Source organism: Stenella coeruleoalba, assembly GCF_951394435.1.
Source record: "Stenella coeruleoalba genome assembly, chromosome: 11".
Lineage (NCBI taxonomy): Eukaryota > Metazoa > Chordata > Mammalia > Artiodactyla > Delphinidae > Stenella > Stenella coeruleoalba.
In genome coordinates, this window is record NC_137157.1 from 10,508,274 (window position 1) to 10,521,743 (window position 13,470).

Genomic DNA, 13,470 nt, shown 5'->3' on the forward strand with positions numbered 1-13,470 from the left:
CACCCCTACCCTGGCCCTGACTAGCTGTGTGATCTTGGGTGAGTGGCTTAACCTCTCTGTGTCTCAGTTTCCTTGTCTGTAAATAAATAGTGCCTTTCTCATCAGACTGCTGTGGAGATTAAATGAGGAAAATACCATGAAGCATTCAGACCAAGGCTTAGCACACAGTACATGCTCAAGAACAGTGCTCTCATTATCACTGTGCAGTTTGTGCTAGGGGAAGCTTTTGGTCAGGAGGATTGTGTGCAGAAGCTGAGGGGAGGCCTTTCGGGACACTTGTGTGCGGTGGGACTGACTTTCAGGCTGCCCCTCGGAAGTGAGGCTGACTTACCTCCCATTGTAGCGAGCTGGGGCCCTCTGCAGGGCTCCTGCCCCTCAGTTGGCCTGTCTCCTCCAGACCAGCCATAGTTGAGGTCTCTGGTCCACTTGTCACTTTGGTCTTTGGCCACTGGGTGGAGATGCCGGCAGGGCTGGGTGGCTGGGCGGAGCTCTGGGGCCACTGCCCAGGGCTGTATCCGTTGACCAGAGTAGCTCCTGCCCCTCCTTCAGACTGGGTGTGTCGCTCTGGCTCCAGCTCCAGAGTACCCTTCGTGCCTGGGGAAATTGTGCCTGGCCCACCCCAGTGTCCAGCCGAGTCCCGGCGGGGCAGCTGGGCCTGCAGGAGCTCCAGGAGGCCTTCCCAGTCCAGCCTCGGAAGAGTGGAGGCGAGTGTCGGCTCCCCCGAGTGGGTCCAGGCCCCCTCTCTGGGGGCCATGAGGAGGCCCACCAGGTCCCTCCAGTCAAGCTCGGGCTGCCTCTCGGGGCCACGCAGGTGTGGACAGGCTCCCTCAGCCCCCCAGCCCGTGGCAGGGGTGGTCTCAGGCCTCTGGGGTTTCGAGAACTCTCCTGGGCCTGCCCTGGAGCTCTCTGGGGGCCTCATAGGCTGGTGAGGACTGGACAGCTCCTGCAGGCTGCCCCAGCCCCGCTGAGCTGGCCTGCCAGAGGGCTCCCATGGCCCAGCACTGGGGGGTTCCTCCCAGGCCTCTGCCTGCCCCCTGTGGCAGGGGGGGCCAGCCAGCAGCTTCCAGCTCTCCTCAGACTCCCTGGGAGGGCCCCTCCAGGTTTCCTCTGGGGCTCTGGCAGCCCCCTGCCTGGGCCCCCCAAGTCCTAGCCAGCCCCCCAGGCCTGGGCCCTCCTGCCTGCCCCAGCCTCTCTCCAGGTGTCCGTGTGGGTCCCCGGATCCTGGCGGTCCCTCCAGACTCTGCTGCCCTCCCAGGGGCCGTCTTGGGCCCGCCCGGCCTCTTTCCAGAGGGCTCTCTGTCCGCTGCTCCCTCTCAGGAGTCCTGGCTGACGTCCTCGGGGGCGGCGAGGACCCCTGGAGCCGCCGTTCCCCCTCAGGCCGCCTCTCGGGGCTCCTGGGATGAGGGGGCTCTGCTCGGCTCCGCCGGGCCGGTTCTGCCTGCTTCGCGAGGGGCTTGGTTACCTGAGGATGAGGTGAGGGAGTGGGTGAGGCTCCAGGACCTTGACTGGGTGGTGTCTGTCTAGGAGGACAGGAAACTGGGGTCTTAGCCAGGCTTCAGGGAGTTGCAAGCTCTGTCCTCACGGCAGGCTGGATTAAAGCAGGTCAAAAAGTACCTAGGGTCTCTGGCTTCCCTCCCTGGGGGTGTCAGCCCTTACCTCTCACCCACCTTCCTCAGTTCCAGAAAAAGATCTGCAAACAGCTGCTCACTTTCCGGACTTCCCCCTCCCCCCCAAGATATTGATTCCAACCTGGGCTATCAGGTGCCGGAATTTCCACCACCAATACTCCATTCACACTGGGTTGGGCCCTGCCATCTAAGAGTTTCTTTAAAAATGCCAATCCCCACCCTGGAAGAGACAGCCCTTAGAGCTGGACTGACGTATGGGGAGGTTTTCCCTGAAAACTTCTCAAGATGGCAGGTGCCTAATGGAGGACGGGGGCAGCATGGAAGGGCCGTCTTCAGGATGGACTGATGGGGTCTGGCTCAATTTTGCTGGCTCTTTGGGAGAGGGAGGAGCTGGACGCCCATGATTGGGACTCTGACCCTTTCGTAAAGAACCTCCCTTCCCAGGACCCCCGCCCAGCACCTGGGGGAGGGGAGAAGCTGTGGCTCACCCCTTGGGGGTGCAGGGGCCCCGGGCAGGCTGGCAGTGCTCACCTCCCTGCTGAGGGCAGGGCTGGACTGTCTTCGGAGAGGTTGGCTCTGAACTTGGCTGGGCCGCTGCGACCGCCCCTCATCCCGGGTCTGGAAGGCCCCCGGTGCCTCGGACTTCCTATGAGCAAACGCACCGCCCCTCTGAGGGCCCTTGGGACTGCCCCACTCCCGGCACCCCAGCTCCTCTACTCCCACCCCCAGTGGAAGAGATGTAGCAGATCCAGGGACCCACCACAAGCTCGTTGAAGGGCCTTAAGTGAGGGAGGATCCTTTCAGGGCCTCAGTTTCCCCTTCTGCAAAATGGGGATAGTCGACACTGCCCTATTCTACCTGCTTCATGGGGCTGTTGGGAAGACGAAATGAGAAAAGGGGTGGGCAAAGGTCGGGGAGCTCAGCCTTGGCCTTGACCGCCTCCTGTCTCACTCAGTACTTCCTTTCTGGCCGCCACCCCACTGGCAGCCCACAGTTCACCCTCAGACAAAGGCTAGACTGGTCCTTGTGGGAATTAAGATTTATTGAGCACCTACCGTGTCGCAGGCAGTGTGCATGCGTGATCATAATGGCAAACATTTATGGAATACTTCCTGTGTCCCAGGCACTTGTACTATCTCATTTCAACTCCTGCAATCCATGAGGTGGAGACAGGAGAGGCAGAATGACATATGCCCCCATATTCCATTCTTTCTGCCCATTTTCTGTCCATATGGTAAATTTTGGACTTCCCAGGCCAACCTGTTCCCCTCAGTGCTAGCTGCAGCCCTCTAGCTGTTGGTTAAAGAGCTCTTAGCAAGATCAGAAGGAAGAAACATCCTCTTTTCCCCACAACTCCAGAAAGGCCAACATAAAACCGCCCATGCAAATGTCATTTCTAAGACACCCAGATTTCAGGCATTGTTGCCACGTCCGGCGAAGACAACCTCTAAGCTGTGGAAAGTCCCTAGTTCCAGCTAGTTGTCTTGCTTAATAATCGTTAGCCATGGCTATTAATATTTAACGTGACATCTCTGTTGAAATGTAGGAACATTAAACAGAATCTGGGTACATCTCTCCCCTCCCCTGTGTGAGGGGGTCAAAAGAAAAGACCTAACCACTCCACTGGGTATTTAGGATATTTATTGCAAGAGGGTTTGAGAGTCAGACTTCATCTAAATTGGCAGATGGAGCTGTGTCTCTGGTGGCTGAACCAAACCAGAAGGCTGGGAAAGATGACCAGGTGCTGACCTTGACCCAGCCAGTGAAACAGGAAGAAGAATCTCTCCTCAGGTCTGAGCCAGGACCCATACCCTGCAGTCTGCCTCCAGCTTGGGGACTAGGCTGAAACTCTACAGAGGCTTTAGAAAGTGAAACAATTAAGGCCTTGGGCTTTGTTCTTGTCTTATGGCTTTTGCCAATGTTATTGGAATCAGATCCATAAACTAATTTGATTTTTTAGCCATTCTTAGCATTGGACTCACAGGAAACCAAAGTTCCCTGCTCTGGAGTAACTGTTTCTAAGTTTGATGGCTGCCTGATCAGGTTCAATTTTTAATCCAATTTGAAGCGAGAGAGTTTCCTTGCTCTGTGAGATCTGATGCCTTAGAGTGAATTTCCCTCAGAACCGGGGTGTAGGAGCCTCTGCGAAGCAAAAACCCCAACGTTGACTAGGTGGGGAGGATAATGGCAGAAACTACCCTGTGCAGGGTGGCGAGGCAAACGTGCGTTCTCTTCCGAATGAATGCATTTTCCATATAAACTCCAGCTTGTTCAGTGAGCATTCCGTCTGAGAAGGTTCCCCCCGTGTGGAATGGAGAGAGGGGAGAGAACTCAAGAAAATTCTGAGACTTGGACAGAGACCCAGCCTCCTGATGCTGAAGCAACAGTATTTCCTCGGGCCACCTGTTCCTGAGGGTTGGTGTGGCTCTGCACCGAGGATGACAAAGAAGCTTGGATGGGCTCTTCCACTTCCAGAGGGTATTAAAGGACAGCGACCATCAAGTCAGGTAAATTCCATGAAGGCTCTGTTTTGAATTCAAGATACTAGGAAATGCTTATATGATTCTAAGACAAGAAATTCCAAAGGCATCAAGAGGGCAGGAATGAAGATATCGAGCCAAAATTCCTAATGCTTTAATGTGATAATAGCCCTTTAAGAAAAAACGTCCAGCCTCAGTTAGAGCAATGCTTGAACAGAGTAGATGCTCAATAAATACATGTTGAATGAATGAATGGGAGAAAGTAAGAGTACAGCTCTATAGCCACCCACTCATAAATTTCAGTCTGTCCCTTAGGGATATTTAAGTAGGTTTTAAAATTTTTTCTTCAGAGGACGAATGGTTTTCTACTTGGAAAAAATGCCATACAAGAGGGAAAATTTTAATTACTCAGTAGAGTCGTAAAGCCTTGGTTAAAAGCAAATAATCTACTTCACCAAAATATATATGCTAAATATGCAATTTTTATATATCAGTCATACCTCAATAAAGCTTTAAAAAAAAGGTAAATCTACTTCAAAGAGAGCAAAATGAATAGAAGTATCTGTGTAAAAACAATTAAATGATTAATAAAAGTATAAATATTCCAGACTTCTACTATAAATGCTTTATCTCTCTAGAAGTTAATCAGGGTAAGAAAAAAAAAGAAGGAAAGAAAATTTAACTTTGGTTCAAAGACCCTGCTGAGTCATCAGGTAAAGTCAAAGGTATGCAAATTGACATCAGACCAAAAATAGTCATCATAAAAGGCCAAAGACAAAGGGGATTTTCAGGGTAGTGAGACTATTCCGTGTGATACTCTGATGGTAGACACACGTCATTATACATTTGTCTGAACTCAGAATGTACATCACCAAGAGTGAACCCTAATGTGAACTATGGACTTTGGGTGATAATGTGTCAGTGTAAGTTTATGGATTGCAACAAGTGGACCACTCTGACGGGGGATGTTGATAGTGGAGTAGCTGTGCACGTGTAGGAATAGGGAGTATATGGGAAATCTCTGTACTTTCTGCTCAATTTTGTTGTGAACCAAAAACTGCTCTAAAAAAACGAAAGTATTTTTTTAAGAGGCCAAAGAAAGAATTACACTAATGCTGGAGACCACAAAGGTTGTCGCCTGGGTTTTAAATGGATAAAACTTACTGGAAAAGGAAATTTGAAGAATAAGAGATAAGGTTTCTCGTGCAGATTCAAATCTAAGAGAAAATGTTTTCTAAGGAACAACAAAGAGAGGAATTGTGGATGCAAAATATTACCCACTCCTTAGGGTGGTGGAAATGTTCTAAAATTATGTTGTGGTGTTGGTTGTACACCTCAGCCTCGGTAAATATGCTATAATTTATTGAATTCTACACTGAAAGTTTTGAGACTTTCAGACCTATGTTTTTTTGTTCTCTTGAACTTAGCGAATGGAATTTCAGCCCTGATCCTTAAAGACTCTGAGGCTGGAACTGCTGGAGAAAGAAATCTCAGCCGGATCTGGAGGAAACATTTCTCCTCCCCAAGACTGGGGAAAAGCAGACGTTCTGCTGGGTTGTAAACACCCGCATGAATGGAGCCACTGACCAAGGAGACTTGTGGGATTCCTGGACTTCAGGTGCTGTCGCTGCGTCCCAGGAAAGGAATATTTAACCTCTAAAAAAAGTCTGTCATCCTGTGGGTTCTCTTATTTAAAATATGTGGCTCTGGCCATACGTTTTAAATTGACATCTCTGTTTTCGGAAATGCAAGGGACCTGTGAGCTTTCTTCTTTAAGGCAGAAAAAAAATCTGGGACACTTTCTTCTCCCTCACATAAGGTGTAAAAAATAAATAAATAAATAAATAAACCTATGACTCTGGATCAAACAAAGGGTTTGAGAATTTAACCTCATTTAAATTAATGTACTAATGTTCTAATTTTACAGATGAGGAAACTGAGGCTTAGGTAGATTAAATCACTTTACCACATCACACCAGTTGGCGAATGGCGTTGACCCAGGGTTTGAACCCAGCCTGCCTGACCCTGGTCTTCGCTCTTACTCTTAGGCTATGCACAATATCACTTAATTGTCAAAAACAACTCCTAAGGTGCGGAAACAGGTGAAGTGATTTGCCTAAGGTCACATAGCCAGTAAGCGGCAGGGCGGGGGCCTAAACCCTTTCCTGGTTTGGAACCTAAGCCTGTGAACCTTCCACCTGTCCTGCCGCCGCCGAGCCTCCGCCCCAGCCCACCTGGCTGCCCCAGCCCTGGGCTCACCTGCGCTCTTGCCCGAAGAGGCGCTCCACCTCTGCGCGGCCAGGGCTGCGGGTGCGGCCCCCGTTGCTGCACTGGGGCCCTGGCTCCCTCTGCGCCAGCCTCCTGGGTGGGGGCAGGTCGGCCAGCACGGTGTATTCCTCCCTCTCCAAGTTGTGCCTGGTCTCCCCCGGGGGTGCCGAGCCCCGGGAGCCCCCCGAGCTGCCTGGCGGAGGTGAGGGTGCCAGGAGCGCTAGGTCACTGGGCGGGTGGCGGGGTGGAGAGGAGGCTCGAGGGGCATCCCGGTGCCCTATGCACACTTGAGGGTGCAGCACTGGGGAGCCACGCAGAGAGTCGGTGGAGGGGGCCAGGCTCTCCATGCTAGTCCCAGTGGGGTCCTGGAAGAAGAGGGAGGGCTCGGGGGCCTGGCGGGGCGGGGACGAGAAGGAGGGTGCATCACGGTGCCCAATGCATACAGGGCTGGGGATGTGGAGGCGCTCGTGCAGAGAGTCTGTGGAGGGGACAAGGCTCTCGGTGCTGGCCCTGGGGAGATCCTGGAACAAGAGGGAGGGCTCTGGGGCTTGGCGCGGCGGGGAGGAGGCCCGGGGTGCGTCACGGTGCCCGATACACACAGTGGGGGGGAACTGAGGAGGCTCGTGCTGGGCGGACTGGTTCTCAGCATCTGACGTGTCTGGGAGGAAGGGAAAGGGGTCAAATTGGGTGTGGCGGGGGGGTGAGGAAGCCCGAGGGGCATCCCGGTGTCCAATGCATACGGCTGGGGGCATATAGGGGGGGTCATGGTGGGGCGATTCACTCTCAGATGCGTGGGGGTCTGGGAAGAAGGGAAAGGGGTCATGCTGCAAATAGCGAGGAGGCGAGGAGGCTCGAGGGGCATCCCGGTGCCCAATGCACACAGGGCAGGGGGGCTGGGAGGGCTCCGGAGAGGTCTGGGGTGCACCGCGGGTAGCAGGGTGCAGAGGCGAGGAGGTCCGGGAGGCACTGTGGTGGCTTGGCGGGTGGGAGGAGGAAGTGGCCCGGGATGGTGAGTTGTGCTGGGTGGGGCTGGAGGAGCGCTGGGATGAGTCACGCTGAGCTGGTCTGATGGGAGATGAGGTCTGAGACCTGTCGCTTTGGGTTGGCCGGAGGGCAATGGATGCCCAGGGAACCTCACTTTGCTTGGAGCGAGATGGGGAAGAGGTTCGGGGGCCATCACCCTGGGTTGGCCGGAGGGGAAAGGAAGCCCATGGAATGTCTTTGTTAGTACGATGGGGAGAGGAATTCCTGGGATTGTTCCGCTGAGAGGAACGACGGGGAGAGGAAGGTCCGGGATTGTCCCGTTGGGTGCAGCCCTGAGAGGAGGAGCTTCCTGGGTTTTCCCGCCGTGAGGAAGAGGATTTGGGATTGTCCCGTTGGGCACAAGAGGTTTTGGGGTTGTCCCTTTGGGTAGAAGAGGTTCTGGGAGTGTTCTGTTGAATACAAGAAGGTCTGGGGTTGTCCCTCTGGGGAGTACAAGTAGGGACAGGAGCTTGAGGGCTGTCCTGTTGGGTAGAAGAGGCTCTGGAGTTGTCTTGTTGGGTGGCTCTGGGGGGAAAGGAAACTTGAGGATTATTTCGTTGGGTGGACGAGGTTCTGGGGTTGTCCCGTTGGGCGACTCTTGAGGGAGAGGATGCTCTGGGGGTGTTCTGTTGCGTGGAAGAGGCCCTAGGGGTATCCTGTTGGGTGGACGAGGTTCTGGGGTTATCCCGTTGGGCAACTCTTGAGGGAGAGGATGCTCTGGGGGTGTTCCGCTGTGTGGAAGAGGTCTTGGGGGTGTCCTGTTGGGTGGACGAGGTTCTGGGGTTATCCCGTTGGGCAACTCTTGAGGGAGAGGATGCTCTGGGGGCATTCCGCTGTGTGGAAGAGGTCTTGGGGGTGTCCTGTTGGGTGGACGAGGTTCTGGGGTTATCCCGTTGGGCGACTCTTGAGGGAGAGGATGGTCTGGGGGTGTTCTGTTGCGTGGAAGAGGCCCTAGGGGTATCCTGTTGGATGGACGAGGTTCTGGGGTTATCCCGTTGGGCGACTCTTGAGGGAGAGGATGCTCTGGGGGTGTTCCGCTGTGTGGAAGAGGTCCTGGGGGTGTCCTGCTGGGTGGATGAGGTTCTGGGGTTGTCCCGTTGGGCAAGTCGTGGGGGAGAGGAGGCTCGGGAGGTATCGAGTTGTGTGGAAGCAGAGCGATGGAGAGAGGAAGCCTGGGGGGTGGTACTTCGAGCACCACTCTGTGGTGTCGCGGGAGAGACCGGGGTCAGCGCCGACCGGTGCCGCTCCAAGAAGTACGCGCTTTCTCCCCGGAGCTTCGCCCAGTGCTGTCCGGCGCTTCGGTTCCCACCACCAGAGCCTAGAGAGAGAAGAGTTAGGTTCAAGGTAAAGGCAGAGGTCTAGGCAGCTCCCACAGCCTACCTTTCTTTGTCCCCTGGGACAGATGATTGGGGCAGACCCCACACTGTCTCCTTAGAGGACCCACTTTCCCTATCACACAACTCCACCCCTCTGAGCAACAGATTGGAGGAGGGCTTAGATGCCACTCTCAAGCTGATGTCAGGAATCTGAAATTGAAAACCAGGATGACTCGGTCAAAGTGGGGTGGGCTCTAGAGCCGAAGGTCACATAGTCTGGGGGCTCACGAACAAGTTAGAAAAGAGGCAAACTCGTAAAGAGCAGTTTTGAAAATAGTCTGTGAGGGACTTCCCTGGCCCTCCAGTGGTTAAGACTTCGCCTTCCAATGCAGGGGGTGCGGGTTCAATCCCTGGTCGAGGAGCTAAGATCCCACATGACTTGCGGCCAAAAAACCAAAACATAAAACAGAAGCAATGTTATAACAAATTCAATAAAGACTTTAAAAATAGTCCACATTGGGCTTCCCTGGTGGCGCAGTGGTTGGGAGTCTGCCTGCCGATGCAGGGGACACGGGTTCGTGCCCCGGTCCGGGAAGATCCCACATGCTGCAGAGTGGCTAGGCCCGTGAGCCATGGCTGCTGAACCTGCGCGTCCGGAGCCTGTGCTCCGCAACGGGAGAGGCCACAACAATGAGAGGCCAGCGTACCGCAAAAAAAAAAATAGTCCACATCAAAAAACCTTTAAAGAAAAGAAAAAGAAAGAACGAAGCATAAAATAGCCTGTGTGACCCCGAGAGGGAGAGCTGGATCCAATAGCAGCTACCAACAAATTTTCATTTCTGTTCTACTTCCTGCAACTGGATTCCGAGAAACTCCCCCCTCTCTTCCAGTGAGACTTGTGTGATTGCTCTAAAAAGTTCCTTTTGTGAACCGGCAGCATTGGCCTCACCCGGGGGTTTGCTAAGAAATGCAGAATCTCAGGTGCACCCTGGGTGCACTGCATCAGAATCACATTTTAATAAGATTCCCAGGTGATTTGCATGCACGTTACAGTTTAAGAAGCCCTGATCTAAGGGATTCATGTAACTTCGCTAATCAGTGACCCCCTCACAACTCCCATCCCCATGAAGGGGCCGCCATGATCATGGTGTCACCCTACACCCCCCTCAGTCCCTTGGTCACCAAGCATGTGGTGGCCACCAGCTGTGTGCGTGTCCCTGGGCTGGTACTTCAGGAGAGAAGTAACGGGTATTGTGGCCGTGTCTTGAAGGAGCCACGACTGCATTCATTAAAGTCCACACTTAAGAGTCCCTCTTCTCTGGGGAGTTGCCTGATGGCCTAGTGGTTGGGATTCTGCACTTTCACTGCCTTGGCCCAGGGCTCAGTCCCTGGTGGGGGAACTGAGATCCCACAAGCCACGCAACGCGGCCAAAAAAAAAAAAAAATGGAAACCCTCTTCTCACACTTTGAAACCTCTGCCTCCTCCAAACTCTCTGAGCTGGTGTCACTGAAGTCTTGAGTTTCCAGCACCCATCGAGGAACTGGAACCACGCACAGAGCAGCACTTAAAATTTGTGCTGTTGGGAATTCCCTGGCAGTCCAGGGGTTGGGACTCGGCGCTTTCACTGCCGAGACCGGGATCTAGGATCCCGCAAGCCGGCGATTCGGCCAAAAAAAAAATTTGCCTTGTGGTTGCGTGATGGTCTGATGCCCCACGACGTTCCAAATCTGCACGCTCCTCTCATCCACCTCTTCCCACCTCCCCGCTCTCAGCTACCCTCCTTTCTCACCTGGATGGTTGCAATAGCCCCCCAACAATGTGCACTCTGGGCCCAAGGTCATCACCCATCCAGGGAGATCCTTTCCAAAAGCAAATCTAGCTAGATCACCCCTGCTTACAAGGAGAGACGAAAGCTGTCACAGATGGGAGAAAACTGAAAGACATGGTAACTAAACACAATGTGGGATCCTGGATTGGATCCTGCAACATAAAAGGGACATGTGTGGAAAAACGGTGAATCCAAAGAAAGTCTGTAGTTTAGTCAGTAGTATTGTTACCAGTGTTAATTTCTTAATTTTTTTTTTTAATTTCTTAATTTTGATAATAGGGCTATGGTTATGTAAGATGTCAACACTGGGAAAACCCGGGTAAGGGGTATAATGGAAACTCTCTGTACTATCCTTGCAACTCTTCTAAAAGATTTTAAAAAAATGCAGGGCTTCCCTGGTGGCGCAGTGGTTGGGAGTCCGCCTGCCAATGCAGGGGACGCGGGTTCGCGTCCCGGTCCGGGAAGATCCCACGTCCACGGAGCGGCTGGGCCCGTGAGCCATGGCTGCTGAGCCTGTGCGTCTGGAGCCTGTGCTCCGCGTCGGGAGAGGCCACAGCAGTGAGAGGCCCGCGTACCGCAAAAAAAAAAAAAAAGCAAAACCTTCAAGGGCTCCCATCTGCACTTGGAATAAAATCCAGGCATTTCCCATGTGTGGCAAGGCTCTGCCTGCCCCCACCGGCCTCCCAGCTCCCTGTGGGTAGGGGCCTCGCCTTCTTGTTTATTACTGTGTCTACTGGGCTTAGGAAAGTGTCTAGCACACCATAAGTGAGCAATAATATTGTGCCACCACCTTCCAGCTCTGAGTTGCACCTCGTCCTGGAGTCTTCCCACCCTTTGAGCATGTGCACTGGCTGAGATGGCGTTTACCACCACTCCCAGTGGCTCACAGCTGGGTCAGCACCCCCAGCCCCGGTTTCTTCCCTTTCCCACCCATCACAAGCATCCCTTGGAGCCTGGCCCACCCAGGATCTGACTTCATTCCTGCAGCCCCCTTAGTGAGCACACAGGGCAGGCTGTGCAGAGGTTCTAGGGCATCTGTGTTTTGTCCCTCAGCTAGCCGGGCTCGGTACAGCCTGCCCCATGGAGTGTGTCTGCAAACTGAGAGGTGCCCCGAGAGGGATGTCAAGGCATTCCCAGCCTCTTGGACTTGGCTAATTCCCCCCAGGCCGTGGCCTCCTGCTGCAGTTTGGGAACCTGCCGCCAGGCAGACAGTGGTGACTGCCTTTGATCAAGCAGGTCACATAGTGAGGGTCCCCCCACCCCACGGCCCCTGTGTTTAAGAGCAAGAAAGCAGGGATTTAGTACAAAACCCCACCAGCTCTCAGGCCATTCGCACTGGGGAGGCGCTTCTTCCCATACACACCCTCCCCAGGGCCTGATGGGGCAGGGCAGTGGAGGCTGGGGTGCTGACAAGATCTGATGAATGTTTTTAAAGGATGGCTCAGTTGCTGGGGGCAGAATGGACTAAAGGGGCCTGGCAGAAACAGGAGATCTGAAGGCGCTGTGGCAATAACCCCTGGTTTGGTCGGGGAGCAGTGGTAAAGATGGCAGAAAGGAGACATATTTGGGGTGTGTTTTGGAGGTGCTGGCCAGAATTGCTGCTGATTGGATGTGAAAGGTGAGGAAAGGGGAATCGGGATAACACGAGATTTGGGACCTGAGCCTCCGGATGGGTGGTGACATAGAACAGATTGGAGGAGGAACAGGCTGGGAGGGAGGGTCAGGTTACTGGTGGCCCCCAACACCGGCCTCCTCTGCACCCCCTTCTCCTACACTCCACATGCTCCTATCACCCCATCTTTCTTCTCTCCTCGAACCTGCCACCTCTGCCCACTCCTTAAGGCTCTGCAATGGCTCTTCTGTTTCTGAACTTAGATCTCAGCTACAATGCCGCCTCCCCAGAGAGGCCCTCCCTGTCCACGGGCCACTTGCTCTCACAGCCTCCTGTCTAATTGTCCAAAAATCAGTTCCCACTCTCTTGGACTTGGAAAAGATGCCACGTCCTCCCCCGTGCAACACATGGGGGCACCTGGCCAGTTTGCCCCATGCTGGGATGCTGAGTGTCCACTTGGTTAAGGTGCTGTCTGCCAGATCTTCCCATCCTAAGGCTGCCTTTTCCCTCTGTAATCGATATGTAATCTGAGGGGCGATACTCTGAGACCGTGTGAATATACTGTTCCCTGACAACCCTTCACCCAGGAATTTAGCATCAGCCGGTGATTCATGCCTAAACCAGTTATCACTACAGTGGCTGCAATGGTCTCTTAAACTGCAAAAGTCTCCTCTGCCTCGTCCTGCTTCAATTCATCCTTCACACCTTGCCCTAGTGAAATTCTTAAGGCACAGAACCAATTACATCGCTCCCCTTCGCAAAAACCTCCTGTGGCCCCCTGCTACTTACAAAAGAAAGTCCAGACTCCTTGGCTAGACTCTTGAGGCCCCGCATGGTCTGGCCCAGCTATATACCACCATCCCTGCTAAAGCTGTGCATACCAGGATACTCCCTTTTCACACCTCCATGCCTTTACCCAGCTGTTTCCTCAGCTACAGTGCCACATCCAAAAGGTGTTCCTCTGAGTCCTTCCTTGGCTGGAATGAAGCTCTTTCTCCCCAGACCCCGGACCTACCCTGACCCTCACCCCCAGCCCTTCTCACAACTCCGCACAGCTGTTTCTACCCTTCCTCTGTCCTGAGCTGCTGTTTGTCATCTCCCATCTGTTTGCTTTACTAGATGATGTGCTTTTCGGGGCAGGGACCATGTCTGGCTCTTCCTGAATGCCCAAGGTATCTAGCATCAGGTCTTACACATGGTTAGTGCTCATGTGTTTGATGATTGAATGCTACAGGAGCCGTAGGAAGCCAAGACTGCCTTCTGGGGTTAGGACATGGATGCCCCGCCCCACATCTCTAAATCCTGATGATGCTG

At 53.6% G+C, this 13,470-nt stretch overlaps 1 protein-coding gene across 1 annotated transcript in view; it reads right to left on the reverse strand.

Moving 5' to 3' along the window:
• Window positions 1-13,470, reverse strand: part of TRIOBP (TRIO and F-actin binding protein) — a 58,679-nt gene that overhangs the window by 33,509 nt on the left and 11,700 nt on the right. The window contains exons 7-9 of the mRNA XM_079937943.1: window positions 6,368-8,717; window positions 2,160-2,274; window positions 332-1,462 (exon numbers count right to left, since the gene is read on the reverse strand). Coding sequence (XP_079794069.1) covers window positions 332-1,462; window positions 2,160-2,274; window positions 6,368-8,717 — 3,596 coding nt within the window. The remainder of the gene's footprint in view (window positions 1-331; window positions 1,463-2,159; window positions 2,275-6,367; window positions 8,718-13,470) is intronic.